The 24,803-nt window shown below is 56.6% G+C and overlaps 10 protein-coding genes and 2 non-coding genes across 12 annotated transcripts; 5 read left to right on the forward strand and 7 right to left on the reverse strand.

Moving 5' to 3' along the window:
• Positions 1-70: 70 nt before the first annotated feature.
• On the reverse strand, positions 71-4,524 carry SCP_0104460 (hypothetical protein; the record flags this gene model as incomplete). Its single annotated transcript, XM_027752680.1, has 8 exons — positions 71-1,417; positions 1,509-1,759; positions 1,818-2,193; positions 2,246-2,348; positions 2,412-3,461; positions 3,536-3,798; positions 3,852-4,227; positions 4,289-4,524. The coding sequence occupies 8 exons, from the start codon at positions 4,522-4,524 to the stop codon at positions 71-73; spliced, it is 4,002 nt and encodes a 1,333-aa protein (XP_027608481.1).
• Positions 4,525-4,657: 133 nt separating this feature from the next.
• Positions 4,658-5,713, forward strand: SCP_0104470 (Elongation factor Ts, mitochondrial 2; the record flags this gene model as incomplete). The annotated part of the gene is made up of 1 exon (XM_027752681.1): positions 4,658-5,713. One exon carries the CDS (start codon positions 4,658-4,660, stop codon positions 5,711-5,713), a length of 1,056 nt encoding a protein of 351 aa, XP_027608482.1.
• A 450-nt stretch (positions 5,714-6,163) lies between these two features.
• Positions 6,164-7,466, reverse strand: SCP_0104480 (Alkaline ceramidase YDC1; the record flags this gene model as incomplete). Its single annotated transcript, XM_027752682.1, has 8 exons — positions 6,164-6,260; positions 6,327-6,330; positions 6,384-6,420; positions 6,470-6,495; positions 6,552-6,820; positions 6,919-7,130; positions 7,201-7,338; positions 7,389-7,466. The coding sequence occupies 8 exons, from the start codon at positions 7,464-7,466 to the stop codon at positions 6,164-6,166; spliced, it is 861 nt and encodes a 286-aa protein (XP_027608483.1).
• Positions 7,467-7,574: 108 nt separating this feature from the next.
• Positions 7,575-7,668, forward strand: SCP_t0104490. The gene is made up of 2 exons: positions 7,575-7,610; positions 7,633-7,668. It is a non-coding gene; the product is annotated as a tRNA-Cys (tRNA).
• A 103-nt stretch (positions 7,669-7,771) lies between these two features.
• Positions 7,772-9,557, forward strand: SCP_0104500 (Mitochondrial-processing peptidase subunit alpha; the record flags this gene model as incomplete). The annotated part of the gene is made up of 4 exons (XM_027752683.1): positions 7,772-8,011; positions 8,060-8,891; positions 8,951-9,270; positions 9,357-9,557. The coding sequence occupies 4 exons, from the start codon at positions 7,772-7,774 to the stop codon at positions 9,555-9,557; spliced, it is 1,593 nt and encodes a 530-aa protein (XP_027608484.1).
• A 171-nt stretch (positions 9,558-9,728) lies between these two features.
• Positions 9,729-11,186, reverse strand: SCP_0104510 (hypothetical protein; the record flags this gene model as incomplete). Its single annotated transcript, XM_027752684.1, has 7 exons — positions 9,729-9,872; positions 9,921-10,094; positions 10,151-10,326; positions 10,403-10,523; positions 10,579-10,683; positions 10,736-10,933; positions 10,989-11,186. The coding sequence occupies 7 exons, from the start codon at positions 11,184-11,186 to the stop codon at positions 9,729-9,731; spliced, it is 1,116 nt and encodes a 371-aa protein (XP_027608485.1).
• A 79-nt stretch (positions 11,187-11,265) lies between these two features.
• SCP_0104520 (hypothetical protein) lies at positions 11,266-13,642 on the reverse strand (the record flags this gene model as incomplete). The annotated part of the gene is made up of 4 exons (XM_027752685.1): positions 11,266-11,759; positions 11,808-13,256; positions 13,309-13,563; positions 13,630-13,642. The coding sequence occupies 4 exons, from the start codon at positions 13,640-13,642 to the stop codon at positions 11,266-11,268; spliced, it is 2,211 nt and encodes a 736-aa protein (XP_027608486.1).
• A 426-nt stretch (positions 13,643-14,068) lies between these two features.
• SCP_0104530 (hypothetical protein) lies at positions 14,069-14,914 on the forward strand (the record flags this gene model as incomplete). The annotated part of the gene is made up of 5 exons (XM_027752686.1): positions 14,069-14,210; positions 14,262-14,281; positions 14,342-14,423; positions 14,484-14,586; positions 14,644-14,914. The coding sequence occupies 5 exons, from the start codon at positions 14,069-14,071 to the stop codon at positions 14,912-14,914; spliced, it is 618 nt and encodes a 205-aa protein (XP_027608487.1).
• Positions 14,915-16,125: 1,211 nt separating this feature from the next.
• Positions 16,126-16,236, reverse strand: SCP_r0104540 (the record flags this gene model as incomplete). The annotated part of the gene is made up of 1 exon (XR_003546561.1): positions 16,126-16,236. It is a non-coding gene; the product is annotated as a 5S ribosomal RNA (ribosomal RNA).
• An 813-nt stretch (positions 16,237-17,049) lies between these two features.
• SCP_0104550 (Glucan 1,3-beta-glucosidase) lies at positions 17,050-18,823 on the reverse strand (the record flags this gene model as incomplete). Its single annotated transcript, XM_027752687.1, has 9 exons — positions 17,050-17,199; positions 17,268-17,537; positions 17,601-17,682; positions 17,750-17,818; positions 17,869-17,943; positions 17,999-18,145; positions 18,209-18,376; positions 18,460-18,623; positions 18,680-18,823. The coding sequence occupies 9 exons, from the start codon at positions 18,821-18,823 to the stop codon at positions 17,050-17,052; spliced, it is 1,269 nt and encodes a 422-aa protein (XP_027608488.1).
• Positions 18,824-20,840: 2,017 nt separating this feature from the next.
• SCP_0104560 (UDP-N-acetylglucosamine pyrophosphorylase) lies at positions 20,841-22,362 on the forward strand (the record flags this gene model as incomplete). The annotated part of the gene is made up of 2 exons (XM_027752688.1): positions 20,841-21,435; positions 21,485-22,362. The coding sequence occupies 2 exons, from the start codon at positions 20,841-20,843 to the stop codon at positions 22,360-22,362; spliced, it is 1,473 nt and encodes a 490-aa protein (XP_027608489.1).
• Positions 22,363-22,648: 286 nt separating this feature from the next.
• Positions 22,649-24,797, reverse strand: SCP_0104570 (hypothetical protein; the record flags this gene model as incomplete). Its single annotated transcript, XM_027752689.1, has 13 exons — positions 22,649-22,707; positions 22,763-22,823; positions 22,876-22,959; positions 23,015-23,186; positions 23,239-23,274; positions 23,325-23,386; positions 23,453-23,908; positions 23,964-24,011; positions 24,069-24,086; positions 24,134-24,204; positions 24,258-24,330; positions 24,388-24,455; positions 24,509-24,797. 13 exons carry the CDS (start codon positions 24,795-24,797, stop codon positions 22,649-22,651), a joined length of 1,497 nt encoding a protein of 498 aa, XP_027608490.1.
• Between the last annotated feature and the right edge of the window lie 6 nt (positions 24,798-24,803).

The following is a 24,803-nucleotide window of genomic DNA, read 5'->3' on the forward strand; positions in this document are numbered from 1 at the left end:
CGTGAAAAAATACAAGCACTAACCAGGAGGTGACCCAAGAAGTGAATTATAATAAGACAGAATAAATATCTCAATCGTCTTGTAGTACGGTCCAACCAGGGTCATCCTGATCGTCTACAAGTAGGAGCTCCTTTGGTGGCGGCGAGTCGACCGTCGTGACGAGATTGCTGACCGCAATGCTGGAGCCGACGACCGATGCATGATCCTCTGCAGCTGTGTACGAAGAAGCACGACCCCCGACCTCGCTCCACCCGTCTCCGCTTTCATCACTGGGGAGCACCCAGTCGGGGATCTGGTAGTCCCTCACCTCCTCAATCTCTGGAGGAACCCGCGTCCCAAAGGCGGTGACATGCCGCTGCGTCTTGCGCGCCAACGGCGCAACCGCATTGCGCTCGGCCGCGAGCACCAGTTGACACGGAGGGCGCTCGTGGTGTCTCGTATGGGTGTGAGACGCGTAAGGCTTCGAGGCAGCTGGCGAAGCATGGCCGGCCATTCGGCGAGGGCCAGCGGATACCGACTCGCCTGGCTCTCCTCTCCGGAGGAATGGAGACATTTGCCCAGTAGAGGCAGAACTGTCTGTGCGAAGGCGCTTGCGGAGATGTGGCTTGCCCGTCCCGGCGTCATGTACAGGCTTGTTCTTTGGTAGAAATTTTCCACTTGCCGCGCGAACGCGTTTTGGGCCAAGAGATTTGGTGACAGTGTGAATCTCTGTCTTTCCCACCAGTGAGCCTTTCAGATAAGGCGAGAGGGTGATCTGCTTCGTGGATACGCCTGGTGGTTCGGTGGGTCTGAATTTTGGAGGGAACTTGATTCTAAGCTTGAGCGTCTTCGAGCGTTCACGATCGCGCTCCTCGAAGTCTACTTCGGACTCACCGTCCTCGTCATGGCGCTGAGGGTGGAGAACCTCTACCTCCCGCTCTGGTTCGTCGTCACCCGCCAGTTGGTCTTCCTCCTCAGACGAATCTGGCTCGAGCTTTGCAACGGGCTCGAGCTCGGGCTCAGGCTCGACCGATAAGCTGACACTCCCCTGCATGGCTGCCTTCTTCTCCAGCCATCTCCGATCGGGAGGCAGCAAGGTATGATACCGCTCCTCCAGCCCCAACGCGACGTCCAGCATCTCCTTCCTCCGCCTCTCTCCCTCTATGTGCGCAGGGCTACCGTGTGCGTGCGAAATGCCAAACTCGTCATCAAGTTCTATAGCGTCGTGAGGTATGGGCGGTGGCGCGTCGGAAAAGTCTGACTCGGAAAGGGCAAGGAACGCGGAGGCGTCCATCGCGCGCAGCTGCTCGATACGCTCTTTCAGCTTGTACTGTTCGTGTTTCAATTGCTCCTTCTCGCGGAGGCGCACGCGTTTCTCGAAGGTCTCGTACTTGCGATGCCGCTTCTCGTACGCGGCGTCCGACGTGTCTGCCGACTCCTGCAGAGGCGGGCGCCAGCGCGACGCGGGGCCGCCGGGGAATCCGTGAGCATGTGTACATGGCGCGAGGGAGAGAACGAGGGAGACGAACGTCTTCTGAGCCGCGCGGGCGGAAGCGGCCCCCGACGTGCGCGTCGTCGGGCAGCTGAGTGAACTCGGGCGTCTGGATGAGCTGCTGCGTCCTGTACGCGCGGCGCACCTCGGGGCGGTCGAAATACCGCCCAAACGCCTGGGCGTTGATCTCGAGCTGGCCTGGATCCGCGCCAGACGAGGACGGCACCAGCGCGGAGTTGGTGGTCAGCAGAAAGCGCGTCCCGGCAGGAATGAGGGGCTCGCCCTCGACTGTGTCCACCACCAACGTCAGTATGCAAAGCTGGGTGATGGCGCGTGCGCGACGTACGTCTCCGCCGCATCGTGTCCAGGATCATCACGTCCGTGTCGCAGGCCCCCACCCCGGGTCCGCCCCTCCGCGAGCGCGACGGGAGAACGCGCTTCTGGCGGGTCTGCATGCCTGCTTTCGTCGGAGAGCCCTGCGCAGAGGTCGGTGCCACCGACTTGTCGGTCTCGCTGTGGCCTTCTGGCGGGGGCGGTACCGCTGAGGCCCGCCGCTTGCCCGCCGCCTTCTCTGAAGGAATTTTGAGGGCTTTAGCGACCTTGCCGTTCGACATGAGTGTGGTACAGGAAAAACCGAGGTAAAAGAGCGGTGGGTGAGGGGAGACAGGGCGTGCACGAGGGAAGAGACCTTGGGAAGACAAAGAGGCCGTCGGTGGCCCGACCTGCAGCTGCTCTCCAGTATAATTGTCAACTTTCTTGCTCAACCACTCTTACCATTTTGGGATTTTCCGGGGCCATCGCCTTCTTCGACTCAACGCCAGTGGCGGTGCACCATAGACGCTCGGTCGCCAGCGGGATTTGCAAAATATAACTCTTCCTTCAAATGTCTTCATGATCAAGAAATAAAAATTTACGTCGCTTCTGAAGTACTGTAACTCACGGCCCAGAGCTCCCTCCATTCTGAGGGTCTCCACGGCCAGCGGACGAGTTGCCACCCGCGACAGTCCACTCATCGCTCCAGCTGCCAGATGGCTGCCCACCTCCTCCATAACCCACATCGCCATAGCCATGTCCTTGGCCATACGGCGGCGCGTACTGGGCGCTCTGCGCGAAGCCCACGTCCCAGCCAAACGCAGACGCGAACCGCGGGTTGATATGCGGCTGCACATACTGGTTCTGATACGTAAACGGAGAATCAAACTGTTGATGCTGTTGCTGTTGCTGATGTTGACGTTGAGGCGGACTGGGATACGCGGGGTACTGCTGAGGCTGAGGCGGTGGGTACCACCCGCCCTCCTGCACCGCGGGCGGCGGTGCAGCAGCTGGCGGCGGCGGTGGGAGCGCATCAGGCGGCACGGTGGTCCCGTCGGCATACTGCCCCGTCGCCCGCGCGATCGCAAGGGACGTCGGGGACAGCGAGCGTTGTCTGCGCTCGCGGTCCTCCGCGTACGCATGCTGGTGACTGGGCCCCGGCCAACCCCGACCGCTGCCCCTTCCGCGTCCTCGCCCGCGCTCGCCCCGGCGCCCCGCACGGTCGCGCGCATGGCCCCGTCCCCGTCCCCACCCCCGCCCGCGCTCTTCGCGGACATCGGTATATGCAGGCCCGCCGCGCGCACCGTCCTTCTTGCGCCCGCGGCCACGTCCTCGCGGGGAACTGCGGTCGGTCTCGCCAAACGAGCTACCGCCGTCAGATCGCTCGGGGGACCGCGGCTCGATCGTGCTCCGACTATCAGAGACTTCGGGAGGAGCGGTGAAGGAGGGCTGTGGCTCTTCCATGCCGTAGCTGTCCGAGTACGGGTCGTCGTAGGGTATTGGCGCTGGACGGGAGGGTCCTGCGCCGAAGTCCATGTCGTTATAAGTGCCTGGCTCGTCGTAAGGGCTGGCGCCATAGAGGTCGTCGACCATGTCTTGGTCGCGCATCTGGGAGGGCGTGGGTGTTGGCTGTCGAGAGGACAGCACGGACTGGGAGCGCCCTCGCGACTGCTCACGCCTGGGGGTAAATTAAGAAAACACGACCAATTAGTAAGAACGAAGCGGGAAGGTAGAAAAGGGCGGCAGGCAGACCTTTGCGTGGCGGCACGCTTGTGGGCGGCCTCCTGCTCGTCGTCGGAAAATTCGATCTCGTCATCAGCGGGCTCTTCGTCGTTGACATTACTGGCATCGCTACCCTTCAGCCGCTGCAGCTGTCTGACGAAGACGAAGTGACTGCGCTCGGGAACGTGGAAGACCGCGCGGGAGACTTGCACCTTCTCTGGGTCAAGCGGATATTTCTGGTTGAACCGCACCTGGTAGAGAGGTTGATTTGTGGGACCAAATGTCTCGTAAATCTATGCAGGCGAGATGAGAACTAGGCACGACGAGCAAATAATTGGCTTCTCACGTAGCCGAGCACCTTCCTGTCCTCGAAGACAAGAAGAGTATCGGAGTCGAGGGCTCTCTCCGACGCCCTGTTGGCGATCTCGGACGCCGAGCCTCTAACAATAACGACCTTGTCCACGATGCTCATCACCTCGCCGACGCGCTCGAGGACCTCCTGCGGGCCGACCTCTTCCACAGAGGGGATGATGATCTCAGGCTCTGCGATCTCGTTTTTTGTCTTGAGCTGCGCATCGGCAGTCACAGCGGGACCTGACTCCTCCTCGTCGAGGTCGAGCTCTTCCGGCCTGGGGGCCGTGCTGCGCGCAGGCCGTGGACGTTCAGACTCAACGTCAGAATCAGAGGTGTCGGAGTCGCTAGTAGATACCGACGGCACAGGTCTAATAAAATTCAGACAAGCTCTGTGAGACTTAGCCTTCGGGTTGCGCGGAAATAACGTACATAGCAGGGCTATCTGACGTCCCCTCCTCGTCAAGTCCATTGAGAATATCTGCCTCGACCTCCTTCTCGCTATCAGTATCACTGTCGGAGCTCTCTATGCCCTCCTGGTCGTGTGGTATGTCTGGCGGAGCAGCCGGTTTCGGCGGCGGTGTCCCAGTGATCTCGCCGACAAGTTCGTGGATGAACTGGAGGTCCTGGGGGATTATGGACGGCAACTTGAATGGAAAAGACGCCATGGCGGGGGGTATTGTACTTTTGAGTAGACGAGCGTAAGCTTGGTCGGAGCGAAGGGCGGGAGGAGTTGCCCAAAAGAGAAATGGCGCGGACTCAGATTTGATCGGCGTGCGCAAAAACTCTGGACGCGCCGCCATGTTCGACCTCGCCGCCCGCAGAGCCGACCTCGCTGTCCGCAGAGGCCTCCTCGTCGCCCACAGAGCCCTCCCCGTCGTCGCCGCCGCCCGCCTCTACTCGACCGCACCGCCCAGGACCCCGCTCGCGGAGCTCGTCGCCGCGCTCCGCAGCGTCGTCGGCGACAAGGTCTCCCCGACCCAAGCCGCGGAAGCCCTCCTCGCCTCCAACCGCCACATCCCCGACGCAGTTGACTGGCTCAGATCTAACCGTGCCACCAAGGCCGCCAAAAAGGCCGCCAAGGTCGCCAACCGCATCGCGTCGGACGGGCTCATCGGCGCCGCGGTCCTCGCTCCCGGCGCGCCCGGCAGCGTGCGCGCCGCGCTCGTCGAGCTCAGCTGCGAGACCGACTTCGTCGCGCGCAACGATCTCTTCGGCACGCTCCTCGCTGACATCGCGCACACCGCCGCCTTCCTCGCCGACGCACCCGGCGCGCAGCCCGTTCCGCTCGACACCCTCCTCGGCGCCCCGCTCCTCGCCCGCGACACCGGCGCGTCCACCCCAGCGCCGAGCGGGACCGTCGCCGCGGCGATCCAGGACCTCATCGGCCGTGTCGGCGAGAAGGTCGCGCTGCGCCGCGCGCACAGCGTGCTGTACGACCCCCGCGCGGACTCCCAGCTCGCGCTCCGCGTCGCCGCGCGCGCGCACCCGTCTGTGGGTGACAACACCCAGGGCCGCATCGGGTGCCTCGCGCTCGCTGCGCTCAAGTCTTCGCGGGTCTCTGCGGTTCTCGCTGCCCCGGGATTCCAGGCTGACCTCGAGAAGCTCATGGGCGCGCTTGGTCGCCAGATCATCGGGTTCCCCACGGAGAGCGTGCGGGTGCGGGAAGGACAGGAGCCTGAGGCGGCGCTGTACGCGCAGCCGTTTGCAATGTGGGGCGGGGAAGGAAGCGATCTGGGCGTGCGCGCGTTCTTGGACAAGTGGGCGAGGGAACACGATGTAGCGGAGGAGGGAGAGGAGGGGACCGGTGTGGAGGTGGTGGAATTCGTCAAGTGGACGGTCGGCGAGCCACTATAGGGGATGCACTCTACCACTGTATTATTAACTTACAAAAGGCGAGTTCTGCGGCGTGTTTCGTCGGTGTTGCCACTTATCTTCCTCGCCGACAGTAATTACTGACGACCGCACCCCTACTCATAGCTTCGCATACGCGCTGCCGGACAACGATATCACACATCATTACTCGCACATTATTGTCCACTGGTTCTCCATCGCAATGTGGAATCCCTCGCACCCACGAACGATCCGCAACACTTCCAACTCGGAAGTATCCAAGGGAACTATTATTGCGTATAAGAGGCGCAGCACAGCTCAGAGACAGCGCGTTAGCAAGACATGTAAGTTCTACGAATATAGTTGTAGCGTGTTGTAACTTGTCGTGACTCGTGAGGATTCAATTGACATTTATGCAGCCTGTAATGCCCGCCTCGCCGTAATGGGCTGCGGCGTGCGGGAGTCGTGCGGCAGTTATTGCGCCTTGCTCTTGGCGACTCGCTGGATGCTGGGGATGCCCAGGACGGGCTTGATGACGAAGTTGCGGTAGTCATCTTTTATGCAGAGGGTACTGCAAGAACGGTGTAAATGAGCGTGCACGTCAAAGGTGAGATATACCGCTTCCGCCGCCACTTACAAGTCTACAGAACGAAGTCAGGGCAAAAAGAGACAGAAAACGACTGTTTGGGCTCACAGGTGTTTCCAATCAGCATCAGGTACGTGCCCGTGGCCTGTCTGAGAGGTTAGACGCATCGTGCATCATCAGATGCACCAACTGACCGTCAGGATATGCCACCACGAATGACCTGAAGCCCGAACATCAACCACTCCGTGCACGTCGCGTGTGCAACGAGACACGCACCTTCCAATATGAATGCCACGGGCCAGCCGATACTATGCTTCCATCCCGTGACCGTGTCGCAGAAGATATTATCCAAGTTCCAGACGAAGAAACCGAGCGCGAACGTGGCGGCGCCCCACCGGAAGAGGCGGGCGGTCGTGGACTTGGCCTGTGGGGGCACGCGCTGGGAGATGTCAGGGTTGCGCAGGAGGACGACGGTGCGGGCGATGATGCCGAGCAGGAGCGTGGCGAACACTAACTGGTGGTAGACCGGGTTGCGGTAGAGGTAGCTGCGCGGGTATAGCATCAGCAGTCAGCAGAGACTCGTAAGCGCGGGAGGAACCCGGGCAGAGGTTGGAGTGCGGGGGTAGAGGGGAGGAACGCGTACTATGACCAGGTGAAGACGACGTTGAAGGCGATCATGGCGAGGTAGACGCGGAGGGCGCGAAAGTTGCGAAGGCTGTAGCCGGGGGCGCTATCGAAGAGGATGGCAAAGCAGTAGCTCGCGACGTAGACCATGGGGAGCTCGTCGGCGAGCTGGGCCTCAAAGAGAAGGGTAGCATGGAAAATGAAGCTACCGATGCCAACGAGCGCGAAACCCTGGTTATGCGCCCGACGGACAGGTTGGCGGGTCAGTGTGGCGCAGTGCAGCGAAGGATAAGTGACAGACCGCGTAGCCGACGAGGTAGCGGGGGGGCAGTTGCTCGGTGCGAGCCTGTATGGCAGCGTAGAGGGCGAGAGCGATGGTAAAGATGTTTGAGAAGGTGTTGGCTGCCTCGGCGACGTAGCGGGAAAATTGGTAGTTTGCCTGGGGCGGAGAGGTTGAGCAGATGAGGCGGAAAGGAGAAAAGAACTGACCTCGCACCAATCGAGGGTTGCGGTGACTGGGCCCCAGAACTGAGGAGACAACAGGCCTGACGCGTTCGTGAAGCTCATCGCACCAGAGACCGTCCTCGTCGTCCGCTCTTCACTTAACCGTCTCGCCGCTCACGGGTCTAGCTGTGGAAATGCCTCATAATATTACCTTCTCACCAAGCACACGGTGGCCTTATAGCTCAGTGGTAGAGCACACGATTGCAGTAATTGAGACATACAATATGTTATCGTGCGGTCGCGTGTTCGAACCACGCTGAGGCCTTTGGTTATTCTGCAATCCGTTTTCCTTTTTTTACCCAGCCACCTGACTTGCTAATGCTTGTACGCTCGACGGTCCCGCCTATGCGCCTTTGACTGAAACGGCAATGAAGAGGCCACCAACTTCACTCCTGCGTAGCGGACTCAGGCGCAGACATCTCCGTGACTTTTCCACCATCTCAAATTCACCTGTACAGATTACAACCTTACCCAATAAAATCCGTGTGGCAACAGAATCCACTCCTGGGTACTTTTCCTCCGTCGGCCTCTATGTCGACACAGGCTCTCGTTATGAGTCCCCTGCGACGTCAGGAGTCAGCCATTTTCTCGACCGTATGGCTTTCAAAGTATGTCCCTCCGTTTATTTCAGCAATACACTCACCAATCCATGTCAGACGACCAGCCTGCGCTCCGACGCCGAAATGTCCTCTGCCATAGACAAGCTGGGCGGCCAGATTATGTGCTCCTCCTCGCGCGAGTCCATCATGTACCAATCCTCCCATTTTCACAAAGGCACTCCCCTTGCCATGTCCCTCATCGCCGACACCGTTCTTAATCCCTCTTTTCTCCCCGAGGAGCTTGCCGCCCAGCGCGAGGCCGCTCGCTACGAGCTCCGTGAGGTCAGCGCCAAGCCCGAGATGATCCTACCTGAGGTCCTCCACGAGGTCGCCTACGATGGGAAAACCCTCGGGAACCCGCTCCTGTGCCCCGATGAGCGCATCGACCTCATCGACGAGCCGACCATGCGCGCGTTCATGCAGGAGTGGTACCGCCCAGAGCGTATGGTCATCGCGGGCGCAGGCATGCCGCACGAGGAGCTCGTCGAGCTCGCGGAGAACCACTTTTCGTCGCTAAAGTACGTCCCGGCGCCAGCCCCACAGCCGCAGACGGTCTCCTCCCGCCCGAACTCGCCTCCACAGCCGGTGCCCTCGCAGCTCCTACCGTCGTCCTCCCCATCCCTGTACAAGTCCCTCACCCGTGCTGCGTCGTATTTGTACCCTCTGTCCTCTGTCATTGGCGCGGAGCCGGCACCGCCGAATTCGATGCTGAACTTGACGCCGGGTTTGTATTCGACGTATACAGGCGGACACCGATTCATCCGCAACCGGACGTCGGAGTTCAACCACGTATATCTAGCGTTCGAGGGCGTGGGCATCCATGATGATGACGTCTACACGCTCGCGACGATGCAGGTGCTACTCGGCGGCGGTGGGAGCTTCTCAGCAGGTGCGCTTCTTCCATCCTCATACACAACCGCATATACTCACATCAGTCCTCGTGCCCAGGCGGACCGGGCAAGGGCATGTACTCGCGGCTGTACACGCACATCCTGAACCACTACCCGCAGATCGACCACTGCGCGTCGTTCCACCATATTTACACGGACTCGTCGCTGTTCGGCCTCTTTGCGTCGTTCCTCCCCGCCGCGGGCCGCCAGGGCAACTCACCCTCGCAGATCCTTCCGCACCTCGCGCACCAGCTGAGCCTCCTGCTGTACACGCCGACGTCCAGAGTCGAGCTGTCCCGCGCGAAGAACCAGCTGAAGTCAAGCCTCATGATGGCACTTGAGAGCCGTGCTGTCGAGGTCGAGGACCTAGGGCGGCAGGTGCGTCCCTCGCATCCTCATTTCACTCGCTGAGCGCCGGGATCGGCGTCCTGACGTCATTTGTGTTCTCCCTTGTGATCCTGCAGATCCTCGTACACGACCGCAAGGTACCCGTATCGGAGATGTGCGACAGGATCGACGAAGTGACTTCGGAGTCGCTGCGCCGCATCGCTGCCCGCATCTTCAGCCCCGAGTCCGCCAAGAAGGCGACTGTGATCTGCATGGGCCACGAGGATACCGGCGACTGGCGCGGAGTGCTGCGCAAGTACGGGCTCGGCGGCGCGTGAGGCGTGAGGCGGCCGGGAGACGCAATGATGAGGTTTCGGATCGTGCTGTGCTTTGACTGCTACAAGATATAACGTATTTCGCAAAAGCTATTGCAATACAACATCCAGGTAATACAGTGGAGCATGCCTCCAAGAACGAGTGTATGCATGGTAAGCTAATTTAGCAGGCTATTATGGTCGACTGTACGCAGCCGGGCTGGGAGTAGGCCGCTTCACAGGGGTCCAACGGGCGTCCCTCCGCGCGGTGAGGTAGACCACAGCGTCGGGCTCGACGCCCATCCACGCACCCGGCTGGCTTGGCATCAGATTCGACACCTGCACGGATTCGTGAGATCCACCATATACTGATAATGCGAGACTCACTAAGAACTGCTGGCCTGGAGCAAAGTGGCCCGGCCGGCCACCCTCCTCAAAGGTGAGCGAGAGCACGTCCCACACGGTGACCTGCACGGTGCGCAGCGGCTGCCGCTTCGCCCAGCGCGCGTCGCGCATGAGGACCACGCGGAAGCTTTTCACGGTGCGGGGCGGGCAGATGGACTGGTGAAGCATCAGCACCATCTACGCAGTAGACGAACAAGGGCGATGTAGCGCACCTCGAGCTGTTTCTCGACCTCCTCCCGCATATTTTCCTCCAGCCTCTCGTTCTCCGTGCGGATATGCTCCGCGAGCCATGCTGCGTCGCCTCTGTCAAGTGTTTCGATAAATTTGCTCGCATTCTCGCGATCTTCCAGGGCCTCATAGAGGTCGGCGATGTTGTCTGGTGCTCCTTCTGCAGAAACACGCCAAGCGTATCCGAGTTCCAAGTCAACGTTTACGAGCACCTGCCTCCCGTCGAGTGTGCTTACCCCATTCATGAATCCTGTATCCACCTGCATGGAGTTGCGCGCGAATGGCGTATCGCTCGTAGAGAGTGATCTTCTTCTGGAGTTCGTTCTGGAGCTTCTCCTCCTCTACTGCTCTGCGTATCTGTACATGCAATAAATTTGAGCGTGCAATAGGGATAGGGACGACCACGACGCACCTCCCAGTTCCGGTGGTGCCTCGCTTCCTCCTTCTCGCACCACGGGCCTTCGCGGTCCATCTCTCCGTCTCTCTGGATGAATTCTATGTATGCGATGGGGTAGGCCTGTGCGGCAGCTTAAGCTGCTGCTGGTAACTGTGTATATGCCAGAACTCACTTTGATGACTTCAAGGTCCATAAGGGTGACATTTCCGCCGTCAGATGTCAGTTTATCCAGCGTAGCAACGAAGGGGGTTTTCACAAAGCCCAGCCTCGCATGCCAAGGCGCTAGATTACACGAATTACCAGACAGCCGCAATGTCATTGAGTCGTACGCTTCCAAGATCTCTGCAGGCTCCTTGCGCTCTGACACGAGCTGTCGGGTCCGTCAGCAGACATTCTAGGGCGAACGTTTATACTGGAGCTCGTACTCTAGCACTGGCGACCGCGATCTTTCTCCCGACGCGAATTTTGCCTCGGCGGATCGCGCGCTCAAGCGGAGCGTCGACAACGGCACGCAGCCTGTACCACCCATCTGTCACCTCCAGCTCGGGGTATGGCTCGGTGGGTGTGCCGTCGTCCGCCAGGCCTGCCGGGGACCACAGTACGTTGGACACGCAGAGAACCATAGGGCACGACGGGTTCGCGTCGTGCGTCGTTATGAGCCGCAGCGGAGGCCGCGTGCCACCATGCAGCTCGCGCTCGTACCTACGGGTCGATCAGTATGAGTGGCACGTGCGTGCGATGCGTAGAAATGTTTCCTTGCCTATAGAGCAGCTGCTTCACAACTTCCTCAAAGCACCACCTTCTCTCGTCTGGGTTATCTTCGTGCTCTGGATTCATGCAGACCATACCGGCGAGCTTCCACAGGATCAAGCCCCAGTGGTTGTCGGTCCACTCCTTTGTCACAAGCTTGCACCCCAGTTCGAGTAGTCGGGCGAGTGCCGCATCGGCACCAAGTCTGACGGGCTCAGAAGGCGTGGAAGTTGGGGCGTCCCATGTAGCATGGAAAGAGTAGTACAATGCCAGACCGGGCGTGATCGTGTCCAACTCTTTCGCATCACTACGGAAGATGTTCAGTTTAATGGGAGCATACACGATGAAAGTGGGTACGAACATGCCGTGGCTGGCAAGCTCATCTGCAGCCCACTTTTGCGGGAAGAGCTCAGTAGCTGTCAGTGATACTCTCGAGACCTGCTTACCTGAAAGGGATATGAGCAGTGCGCGATACAGAGAAAGAAAAGGCTCACCCAAGTCGAAGAATTTGTGTTGTTTCTTTTTGGGCCGAATGGAGTACGGTGAGCCGTGTTGCATAGGCGCAACGGTTATTGTCACTTCTTTCTCTCTAGCGTGGGACTGCTCGAGCTGTGACCTTCCAGGCTCGCCAGGTCTCATACCAAGCTTAAACGGCGTGGAGAACTTTGGCTTCCCTGTCGCAGCCATACCTCCCAGCCTCCGCGGCGTTAAGCCTAGCGCTTTAGCACGAGGAGCCGGAGTACTCGGGAGATCAGACGTAGAGGCTTCTGCAGGTAAGAGAGCGGGGAAGGCAGCCGGGAGCTTGGCGGATGGCCGATCCTGTGGGTTGAGAAGCGGCGCCACAAAGGGCATGCTCGACGCCGCCTTCTGTGGGGGCCGCATCAGGAGGGGGGACTTGAACATCTTGTTCTTCGATTGGATGCCCATCCTGCTGGCTGGCGCCAACGGTTTCCCCATTTCTGCGCCTGCTGGACTCGGACTCTCAGGTGGCTGCGCGGGGGAGAACGCGTTCTCCACAGAGCGTAGAGCCGGGCGCGAGGGTGTCTCGAAGGCCGCCGAGGGGTGTGCGCCCTGTATGTTCTCTTTCCCTTGCTCGGGCTGAGCTACGTCTGTGGATTTGCTGTCCATCTCCTGCTCCCAACGCTTCATCAGCTGCTGTGCACGAGCCAACGCTTCGGCTGAAGGAGCCGTCCAGTTGCTCGCTCGGGCTTTGCCCTTAGTACCATTCGAACTATTTGGATTGAAGACGCTGAGCCCAGAGGTGCATTCGCTCAGGGATGGGTCAGCGGGAGTTCCACTAACACCAGGCAGTAGGCGTACGGACGTGAATCCTGGCAAGCTCGCTTTAAGGGGCACCGTGCTACTCGATTCTTCTTCATGCTCCGGCTGAAAGGACTTGAGAAATATATCGCGCCCGGATTTGAACCCAGAAAGGCAGCCAGCAGAACCTGCTGCTGCACATTCCAACGGTGCCATGGACTTACTGATGTCTTTCGCTGACTGAAAGCCAACCATCGCGGTTTCTGGAACTGTTGAAGGTTCGAACCAAGTAGAGTAGTCCGGCTCCGGGGTGGCATCGGGGGATGATGAAGGAATAGAGTCAAACTGGGGATTTGACGCCATGGTTAGTGCAGAGGCAAACCCGAACCCGGAGCGCTTCGCAGGGGTTACAGTAGTAGTGCGATGAGCAATATCATCATTATTGGTATCTTTCTGAGATGTTGCCGGATGCTCCTGCGGAGTGAGCAATGCTGCGGACGTGAATCCGCCTGAGGATCTTCCTGCAGCAGGAAGATCGGTGAAAGAAATTGGTGCCGTAGTATCTTCCTTAGCAGATAATTCAGCGGAAGACGCAAATAAAGAAATTGCATTGGGTTCTGTGTTCGATGGATGGGTTCTCACGTCCCGACGAGGGTGGGTTGCTCGTTGCAACAACGAATTAGCTGAAAGAGAACATAGTATGTAGACTCATCAACGTTGGGAAGTTTTACGCACCTGAAGATTCGTATTCGCTCTTGTCGTGGGACACGTCACTGTCGCCATTGTCCTCAGGATCCTGCTGGATAGATTTCTCTCTTTTCCTCTTCCCAGAGCCAGGCAATGAAACGTGCGATGGTTGGGGAATGGAAGAGGAGCTCTGTGTCATTCGCTTCTCGTAGTCGTCAAATGCCTTAATTTCTTCCTGGCTGAGACAACATTGTTCGTCATATGTTGGAGAAGAGAGTCGCAGCCTCTTTGGTGATGGCAATTCTGAATGGACATCATCCCCGGTGTCAGAGAAATGCGTTGACAAACATCAAGTTCTCAGCATCTCACCAGAGTGAGACATCCTTGTAATATTTGAGCAGATTAGAATATGTTTCAGGAATGGGTTGTGTGGACAGGAATGGTAAGAGGCGACGTTCAGAGGAAAGCCACAGCCGGTTAGCGCCCATTCAACGCGATGCGCGTGAAGGTCACGTTTTCGCGTCCGAGTCCTCAGCTGGCCCGGAAACTGAAAGTCTCTGGCAACTATTAGAAAGGAAGACAGTCTCACGCTAACTAGAGGCTGTAACTATGGGCCTATCTGGGATCGTACTGTCTTCAAGGTGCCCATGAAGCGCGAGACGCGTTGCGTGGTCGTCCCCAGCATACATTTGTACAACTTTGAAGTGGAGATCCGGAGACGTTTCACTCTGGGCTCTTTAATGACGAGAGTCAAATAACGATTGATATATACAGCTGGATTGTGTTCGCCGTCTGAGTCGTCTCGACGATGTCTTCGACATTTGAAACGTCCACTGTCGCCTTTTACTACCCAGGTGCGCGAGATCCAGGGCTGCGTCTCGTCGGCAAGCGGTACATGTCTCCCAGAAAACCGGAAGCTGGCCTCTCTCTCGTCTTCACCCACTGCGCTGGTGCCCATTAGCGTCTCTTTTACTGTTCATAACTTACCCTTCTCGATACAGATGAGGAGTTCTGGGAGCCAGTGAGCGAAGCATTGCTCAACCTCGTACATCCTGTAACTCATGCTCATATTGTCGGCGAGGCTTGGTCCTTCAACTGGCGGAACCATGGAGAATCAGCTGTTTTGAATGATACCATACTGAAGGTACTACCCACAGGCCTTTGTGAGTGTTACGGATGACACACCTTCGAATTATGGTCGCTGAACACTCACTGCGCCACAGCGGTGCAGGAGTGGGCGACTGCGTTGCAGGCATTCCTCAAATCGGACCACCTCTCAGGACATGACGTTGTCGGTGTCGGTCACTCTTCCGGAGCTACCGCCCTGCGAGTTTTCTCCTTTCCCCTTATCTTCCCTGTGCTAATCTAATCGTTCTTGCATAGCATGATGTCTACAACTTCCTCGAGTGACATTCAGCCTCCATACAAAATCATCATCCTGGCTGAGCCTGCTCTATTAACACGTCCTGTATTTGACAGTCACCTTACGGAACTGCGCGCTGGACTCTCCAACACGCAGAAGATGATTGACGGGAGGAGAGACGCGTGGGACGACCGGAACGAAGCCAGAGGATTCTTCAGAAAGCGATTGCCGTGGAAGATCTGGGATCCGAGAATCCTCGAGCTCTTCTTTGTTCATGCCATCTCGCGATAGTCCTATGCTGCCTGCATTGACATTTTTTGACAGGAACATGGCCTGAGAGATATTACCACAGAGGAAGATGGGAAGGTGTCAAGGGTTTCCCTCAAGTGTATGAGACCGCAAGAAAAGGTGGCCTATTCAGACGAGAACCACTGCCACTTCAAAGCTGTGGACCAACTCGCTACACTGGATCCTGCATTTCCGGTGCATTTCATTCTCGGAAAGAGAACGGATTTTGTGTCAGTTTTGTTCTGCTTTCGGTCTCTTCAGAAGTAGCTCTAACACACCCGTTGCCTAATGCTAGCCCTAAGTATTGCCACGAATCGGTCCTGGGAACCCGGAAGATGGCTTCTGTACAATATGTCCCTAAAGCCGGACATCTTGTAAGCCTTTCTCATACATCACCGTTACTGCACGCACTAAGCTTCATGCCATAAGCAGGTTCTCCAGGAGAATCCGGATGGCCTCGCATCGTGCATTTGTTATATACTGTCCGACACGGTTAGGTCAGATTCACGTCCCAAGTTGTAGTGTGAGTCGTGCGCTTACATAGTACGTCAAGTGAAACAGGTTATCACTCGCAGATTTCTCGGTGACATGACAGCAGCATCACTTTGTTTACATTGATCCCAATCCACAGTACACTCGAGCGTACTTACGATACTGCAATGTCTACCATAGGGCTACTTCCTCCGAGACAATAATCATATGAGGCCAAAAAAAGACAGTAGTATTCTGCTGCTCGGTCATTTGAGTGTCGTGAAAGCTAGGCCAGGGTGCAATACAAATATTGTAGATTACCCAACGCCATGTACTAACGCTCGGTCAGTTGTGTAAACTTTACACCGTACAGGCCTGTCAGTACTTAGTAGTACTGTCAGTACTTAGTAGTACCGTAGTCCGAGACGTCAGCCAATGAGAACACGGTCACGTTCAGCAGACGCGTCGCGCTCCGCCTGGCGCTCGCAGCCTCAGAACGCGAGGAGATATAATGTAGGGAAGGCAAGGATACACTCTACATGCTGAAGTACGAGTACTGTATGTTCTGCTGAGTACAGGAAAGGTGATGTAGTCAACCTTATTAGCTTGGCCCATGGGAGATGAACGTATTCACGCAGGAGAAACAGCGGAATGTCTCTAAGATAGAATTTGGAACGTTCACAGCCTCCAAGCCTTAACGGTGTATCAAAAAGATGGGTAAAGAGTTCCAAAATGATGGAAACCACAGCACCTAGGATTCCCGCGTGGTCCCCCACCGCGGTACTAACTAGGCGGCACTCCGGTTAACTGCGCAGATCAGACGGGATGCGGTGCTTTCGAAGTCCTATGGCCGTGGATGCGTACTCACGTTGCCAGCAGGTTATAAAGGGTAGATGCCCGGGGCCTGCCTCTGAACTGGTTTCAAAATCCTCCCTAATCCTCTTCCAGCAGGAGTGGACGTTTCTGATCAATTGCAGCAGCTCTCGATAATTATAAATGCCATAAAAAAGACGCCTCTTTGGAAAGGCACGTGACATCGACATGCCCCATGGTCCGTGCGCACCTTTGTCTATCTATAAAAGGCCGCCTCCAGCACTGTTTCACTTCATACTTACCTTGATGGCACAAGCCCCTTCACGTACCAGGGTTTGTGGGCCGTAGGGTCCGTTCATAGCACGGCGACCTTGTCCTCAGAGGGAGCTTGCGGTTTGTGTGAGCTTCGGTTCATGCACCGTCTCAATATTTTCCTGTCCTGCTTCGGCCCTCGGGCTGGGCAGGCCTTTTTTTATGTTGGCACCCTGGGCTAACCCTAACCCAAGGCTCACGAATTAATACTCTCCGCCCGTCTTGTAATTTTACTCGATAACTTGCCGATGTGTGTTGTCTTACAAGCAGTATGCATACACTCTTAGTACCTCGTGAACAGAATTATATTGCATCGTGAAACAAGTACAGATGGATTATCCCAATGTATCCTGTACATGCGAGAATCACAGGAGAACATGATGATAAAGAAAGGTCGTTAAATAAATAAGTCGTGAATGCGCACACGGGTATCGACATCTCGCGCTCCAGCACGCAAGGAGCGGAAGACAGGAATGAGGAATCAACGAACGTGCTTCAGCAAGGGCCTTCCCGAGGCGTCGCCGCCTTCACCGTGCTGATAATCACGAGCAGATATTGGGATACGGGACGTTGGCGGCATTTGAGGGTATCCAGCCGTACTGTAGGCCGACTTGGTATGACCAGTCATCCGCGCTCTCCGTCTTCCATGTCCAATAAACCCATCCGGAGGTGTTAGCTTCCCAAGTGACGACCTGATGGATGCAACAGGAACATATCCATCGTCAATATATCGCGCAACTCATCAGATGGAGACACCCACCTGGGCTGACCAGTACTGCGAGAGGAAGGTCATGTACGAGCTGCTGAACGACGTCGCATCGCCCGTCAGGCCCGAGCAGCTCCCAACGTATGTCGAGCCAGAGTATGTCCCGTCGTAGCGTGCACCAATGCCGCGTCCATTCAGGTAAGTCGCACAGTCAGTCGACGCGGCAGTCCACTCTCCGACAATCAACCACAGATCGAAGTTCGCGAGCGAGGAGGCCATCCCGCAAGCCGCCGAGATATGCTGCGCATCCGAATACGCGACTTCCTGATAAGCAAGAAATAGACGCAGAAAGTCAGATGCAGGGATCCAAGAATAGAACAAACCCACCGAGTCGGAGAACATCTGATAGATGTGCGTGTCCATTGCGACCCCTTGCCAGCCTGGCGCCGTCTGGAAGCCTGACCAGTAACTGCACGCGTAACATTCCAAGATCTTTTGGTCACAGTCTGACCAAACTGAATGCCATATGGACTCACCTCAGTGGTTGGAACGCGTCGTGGAGGAGAACCACGGTGTTGCTCTCTTGGGAATTTCCGTACGGGTATCTAATCGCAAGTGAATCCTTCCGTCGGAACGCGATACAGAAATCACATACCTGATGTTCCCATATGAATCGTAATAGTACTGCCTGAGAGGCGTGAGGACGGTATCGCCATAATATCCAGCAGGCCTGTGAAGGAAGACATATCAGGGTCTGTTAGACGTGTTGAATCGGGGGCACTGACTCGTTCAGGGGAGCGACGATCGGGACCACATTTGGTATGTTAGCGAACAATGAGATAATCGTCTTAATGACAGCATCCGTCCTCTGGATGTTCGTCGAATTTGATTGCCAACCGGGATACGACAGCCTCTCCCCCGAGTTATCATATCTACCCACATAATCTCAGTATGCGGCACGGAATGCGAGGTGCGAGGTGTGGGGGGTTACTCACCCATTTTGGCTGCCTGGAGCGCCATGAAGGTCGACAATGACCTTCAGACCTTGGTTCCCCGCCCACGCTACGGCGTCCTGCAGATACAGGAGCTGTCCTTGAATGTAAGGCTCCCCAGGGCCTACTTCAAACGCCCAATATCCAATTGGGATGCGAACATGGTTCAATCTATCGGAAAGGTGGGCAGAGCGAATTCGATTTCGTCAAATCACACGTTAGAGAGGCCCACAACGGATGAACACTTGACGTACCCCGCGGCTGCAATGTCCGCCAGGTCCTGCTCCGTGATCCAAGTGCTCCAGTGGTTTTGCAAGACACCGGTGGCTGTGGCGGTGTCCTGGTAAAGGCAGAAGGTCCACTCGTCAACGATGTTCTCGTTTCCGGTGTTATCAAAGATGCTGGGTGTGATCCAGGGCTGTGCGGCCAACAAATGTCGGCGACGACGCGTCGGAAATTGGCCATCGGACTCACTTCGAGCACAAGCCAGCCTCCAAGATTAACACCACGAACCTTCTCCGAACCATAGGCGAAGCCAGGACTGATGGGATTGTCTGCGAGGACTCTAGAAGCCAACAGCGCGAAGGCGGGTGCGAAACGCCAGAAGGAAGAAGGCATGGAGGTTGGTCCGAGAACGAACAGAATAGAGGTTGACGGCTTTTATATGGCTGACATCCATGAGGCAGGGAAAACTGAAATTATTGCCTTCCGGACCAACAGACGCGGAACTGTGCCCCGCCAACTATCAGGTCAACTTCCATTGACATCCACGTGTCAGTGCAGTCATATCAATGATCCTCGTTTTCGGCAGCCATCTGCATGCAACATACTGAGTTGGTAGGGCATGGTCCGCTCTATTTCAGGTCACTTCCCAGACAGACAAACGCGTTTCTTGGAGCGCGCTCTGCAGGTCCGGTGTCGGAACGGAGTAGGAAAGGAAGCAGGGGAGACTCTCACGTAACGCAAGGCCCGTCCTCCAAGCAGCGGGACTAATGCCATCTTCCACCGAGTGCACCGTACCTGAAGGCCATTCGACGATGCTAGTCGACCCACGGGGAGGTTGGTAAGTACAGTTGGTACAAAACAGCGGCCTGACCGTAATCTACTGGTGCAGATGGTGAGTGCAGGAGACCGGATCAGGCACCTGAGCGGCACGAAGTTTATTCCATCTTCCAGTAGGATGTCCCGAGCGTGTCCGGGGCGTTAGCGCACGTATCATCGGTGTAGTGGTTACTATCTCGGCGTAAGTCAACATCCTTTGAATGGAACCTGTTCGTGGGGTCTCGTGGTGGATACGCAGGTGTCAAGTGGAGATTATTTATTTCAATTCTACGTCTTGCCAGTGGGCTGCGTGACCTTGGTATGCCAGGGCGAGACGGCGACCCGCATTTGTACGTTCAGTAGGCGCCCAGGTGAATATGGAACCAAGAGATCAATCCACCAAACAGAGATTGCCAAGCAGTGTTCCAGCTAAGTCGAAAACGATAGTAACATTTCGACGAAACTCGCTTCATCATTTTCAGTTCGGGGTGCATCAAATACACCGCTCTGGATGGAAATTCTCCTTGCTGATTGGCCAGCCATGGCTTACCCCACACGAATTTGCTGTTCCGGGATAATTCGTAAGCAGCGTACCTGAAGTAAGTTTCGTCGAAATGCGTCCATCGGTTTCGACTTACATAGCTGTCAAACGCGCGACCGCAATCACTTGTTCTTGGATGACAAGTGCGCGTGATGATTGCTGCAGCCCACCGTGAAACCCAACTAAGAGTGTGCGCTATAAAGACCTGGGAGGATTCAACTCCGTCTCTGTGGCAAAACGAGTCGATTGACGTCCTGAATTCAGATGAGGTCGACGGGTAGACTCTGAGAACCCTCGACAAAGAGTCGATGTGGCACGGAAGCGAAGTTCTTGCGGCAGGAAAGGGCGCATCAGCTATCAGTGCACTGCAGCTTGAGAACAGTTGAGAACAGCGTGCGGCGGCTAAGTTACCAGATCTTCTGCATGCGAGACCATGTACCGCCGGTTGTCTTCTGGACAAACTCTACCTGGAAATTTTTACGAAGGCTACCCCAGGCCACCATATGGTACATGCTGCAAGCGCCAGAATGTGCCTTGCCAGCACTATCCAGAGGGGTAGAGAAGCAGCCTCTGTAGACATGAGGCGGCAGAGCTCGATAAGTCAGGATCACGGATATCCCGAGGCACGAAGTTGAAGCAGAGTGTCGGTCTGCCCGAGGGAGACTAGGATCAGGTAGGTACTCAGAGGATGTTCGTAAGAAAGCCCGCGACGCCCAAACTGTCTTGTCAGCGCCTTTCCCTTCTACAACAGCAGAAGTTAACAGCATGCCGGGCTATCCAGTGCCCCATCAGGATGGAAATCCGAGCACAGAACAGGGACGCGCAGCGCAGTAGATGAACGCAGAAGGGAAACCAGCAGGACAACACATCGCCTCGGACATAGCCCACCCATGAGTTGTGGCAACTCCCTAGCTACATAAATAAGTAATCCCGCGTTGCCCTCCACCCACCACCATCCAACTCGACCACGACCCTTCATCCAGTTTACATTCGTTCTATCCCATACCCTTTTAATTTCGTCGGCTTCGACTCACACACAGATACCACGCAACGATGTCCATCGATCAAGTCCGCAAGCGCTACGAGGCTGCTGGCCAGGGACATCTACTCCAGTTCTGGCCCACCCTCTCTCAATCGGAGCGCTCGTTACTCCTCGCACAGCTCGATGCCCTCGATATCGAGCGCGTGAACCGCATATACAAGAAAGCCATCAGCGGTGAGCAGGCGGCTGCACAGAACGCTGGCAAGGACGCTATCGAGCCTTTACCCGAGGATGCTGCCGACTCTGTCATTGGTCTCCCGGGGAAGGAGAGCGAATGGCGCGCAGTCGGTCTGCAGGCTATCGCACGCGGCGAGGTTGGCGTGCTGTTGATGGCCGGTGGGCAGGGCACGCGTCTGGGGAGCAGTGCGCCCAAGGGCTGCTACGACATCGGCCTACCCTCTCACAAGTCGCTTTTCCAGTATCAGGCGGAACGCATCGCGCGTCTGCAGACAGTTGCGGAGGAGCAGAGCGGGAAGACAGCTGGCTCTGTCGTTATTCCCTGGTATGTTATGACTAGTGGGCCGACACGTCGCGAGACGGAGGACTTCTTCAAGAAGCACTCGTACTTTGGACTTTCACCCGAAAATGTCGTGTTCTTCGAGCAAGGTATGTTCCCACATCCGACGCCCGAATTCCTTGTCCAATTGCATTGTAGGAACACTGCCGTGTCTTACTATGGATGGCAAGGTTATCCTCGAGACGCCGTCTCGCGTCGCTGTCGCGCCGGATGGCAACGGCGGGCTCTACGCTGCGCTGCGCGCACCCCTTGCCAACGCCAAGAAGACGGTGCTCTCTGACCTGGCTCAACGCAAGGTCCAGTTCGTGCACGCGTACTGCGTCGACAACTGCCTCGTGCGCGTCGCCGACCCTGTCTTCCTCGGCTATTGCATCAACAAACAAGCCGATTGCGCTGCCAAGGTCGTGCCGAAGGCCTCCCCCACTGAGGCCGTCGGCGTCGTCGCGCGACGCGGAAATAAGTTCAGCGTGGTTGAGTACTCCGAGATCTCGCAGGAGCAGGCGGAGCGGAGGGACCTGAAAACGGGTGAGCTCGCATTCCGCGCGGGCAACATCGCGAACCACTTCTACACGACCGCGTTCCTCGACGGTGTTGAGGCGTTTGAGGACGAGCTCGCGTTCCATATCGCACGCAAAAAGATCCCGTTCGTCGACTCTCACGGCGCGACCGTCAAGCCGAGCAAGCCGAACGGCATGAAGCTCGAGATGTTCGTGTTCGACGTGTTCCCGTTCACGAAGCGCTTCGCCGTGCTCGAAGTCGCACGGAACGAGGAGTTCAGCCCGCTGAAGAATGCGCCGGGCACGGGCTCCGACGACCCGGGAACGAGCCGCCGCGACTTGCTCGCCCAGCACAAGCGTTTCCTGGAGCACGCGGGCGCGAAGGTGGTGGAGGGTGCTGACATCGAGCTGTCCCCACTGGTAACATACGCAGGCGAGGGGTTGGCGCCGGTGAAGGGTAAAAAGCTTGCTCGGTCGGGCATGGTTGAGTCGGTCGAAGAATTAGACGCTCTGGTTTAGGGTACAGCGAACTTAATCTCGGACAACCTTGGACAAGACTTTTTCTGTACAGTTAGTTAGCCACTTTTCTCTACTCAAGTGGACTTCGTGCTCATCGTCGCATGTTACCGTTCTCATAATCGATGATCACCATCATGTCGGTGCAATTCAGAAGCTGTGTGATGCAAACGGATTCGACATGCTGATAGTAAGGCTTACATCGCGAATGAGCCACTGCTTCCATCGTGGAATGCGAGCCCGGCGAAAATCTCCAGCATGAACAACCACCCTTTGCGTCACAACATTGTCAGATCCCTACTTCTGGAGAGCCCTCGGGAGGCGCATTATTCGCCATATGATTGGCACCTGGTAGGCATGTCCTCAATCAGGAGACTCGGAGGGACCTGTACGTTTCACTCACGGTTTTCCAGCTCTTCTCGCAATGACCCAAATATTCTTTGCGTCCTATCGTCGACATTTTCCTAGCAGGAGGATCAGTCTGCTAAGCTTTAGGAAGGTGAGAGAAGTACGTACTTCTTGGCAACACGCTATAAGCTTATTAATCAGGATTGTCTGTTGATCTGTGGCGTCGTCCAAATCCTTCCGGAGTTGTTTAATCTAACAGTGCAGAAAGATGAAGGGATCGACCTTCAGGAGGGTTAGAATTACGTACATCTTCCTCCAGTTTATCAGCTCGAGTCTTCTCGCCTTCGGCTAGCTGCCTTTGCTCTGCTGCTCGAGCACGGGAAAGTAGCACCTCCAGCTCCTTCGAGCGAACGACACATTCGAAATGCCGCTCTCGAAGTTCGTACTGTCGTAGTACGTCCTTCATCCGCTCTCGGACACTACAAACGCAGTTAGACCATCATCCAATCCAAGAAGTGTGAAAATACCTACATGCCATCGAAGATGCCTTCCATCGTCTTCCTAGCTCTGCGCGCAGTGTGAATATCGCACAGACAATGATCTCTAAGCCGACTTACTCTTGAGGACTTTCCGCCCACTCCTTCTTCAACTTCTCCCGCCGAGGTTCCCCACCCTCGTCCTGCGCCATCAATCATTATAACGCGTGACGAGAGATCCCAAACAAGATACATGCATGGATACTCACCAGCTCTTCTGTCCCTGGCCCCTCCGTCAGATCCATGATCTCTACAGCCAGAATAACATCCCCATCCTCAATACCAGCCTCCTCAGGGGTTTGGTCTGCTTCCAGAGATCTGCTACTGTGGGTGAACACGAACTGCATTGAACTCGCAGGTGGTGTGGAGCTAGAACTAAGGCTAGCCGCGTCCGACTTCGCGGTGCCATTCACCTGTGGGCTTCCGAGTCCCCCGCCGCTCAGAAATGTCTTCCCATCACCCTTGTTTCCTATGCCAGACTCCATGCGCTCCGTCCACGCGTTGAACAGCCGCGACAATTTCGTCTTCCGAGAGATTTTGAAGTAGAGCTCTGCGCGATATTTGCAGACGACCCGCACCACGATGTCGGGCATCTCGCGGTACTTTGTGTCCTGGACCTTTGCCCGCTCCGCGCGCTTCGCCATGTCGTTCTTCATTTGCGTGATCTTTACGAGCCACTATGACGTATCTGGCGCGCACGGAAGACAGGAGCAGGCTTACCTCCTCTTGGGCCTCCTCCACACAGGTTGCGAGACGCTTGCTGTCTTCCTGTGCGACGCCTGTGAGAAACCGACCCATGTCCGCCGCCTGCGAATGGCAACATACCCGTAACCTCTTGTTATCCTGCGAAGCGAGTTAAACCAGAGCACAGATTCATGCATGCGCGTTACCTTCTGCAACTCGCGAGCGAGATTCTCCATCTTGGTCTTAGTCTGGTTCGCCTTGCTTAATTGGCTCTTCGCTATATGCGCATGCTCGGTTGACAGGGAACGCGTTCATAAGAAGTACACGTACCTGCGTCCTTGTCCTTTACCAATTTCTGTTTCTCTTTCGCATGGTCGCGTTCCAGTCGTTTGAACTCTGCGAACTAGTAGCAGCGTGAGGAGTGGCATGCACGCCAACGCGACGGGGGAGCAGTACTCACCAGTTCGATGTACTTCCCGTGTACAGCATTATCCCCCATTCCCGAGACGGAGTTCTGTGCCTCCTCGGCTGCAAAGCCAGGGTGAAACTGGGGAGCCAAGCAGAGCTACCTCATCACGCACTGAATCTCCTTTCTTCCTCCTCCTCATGGACCTCCTCCTCCTCGAGAGCTGCGATGCGGTTCTTGAGGGTCTCGTACATTTGTGATGGGTCGACAGGTTGTTCTGCGGCCTTCTTCTTGCCCTTCTGGATAGGCGGGTGCGTGCCATTGACAGCGGCGCCGTTCGACGGGCGCGCCACAGGCGGTGGGTGGGCGTGATTTGGTGGTGCTGGGGGTGCGGCAGCGGGTGCTGGGGGTGTTATGCCGGTCGGTGCAGGTCTACCGTGTCTGGCGGTGGATGCGCCGTTCATGATGGC

The sequence above is a fragment of the Sparassis crispa genome, assembly GCF_003851025.1.
Source record: "Sparassis crispa DNA, contig_000000F, whole genome shotgun sequence".
NCBI lineage: Eukaryota > Fungi > Basidiomycota > Agaricomycetes > Polyporales > Sparassidaceae > Sparassis > Sparassis crispa.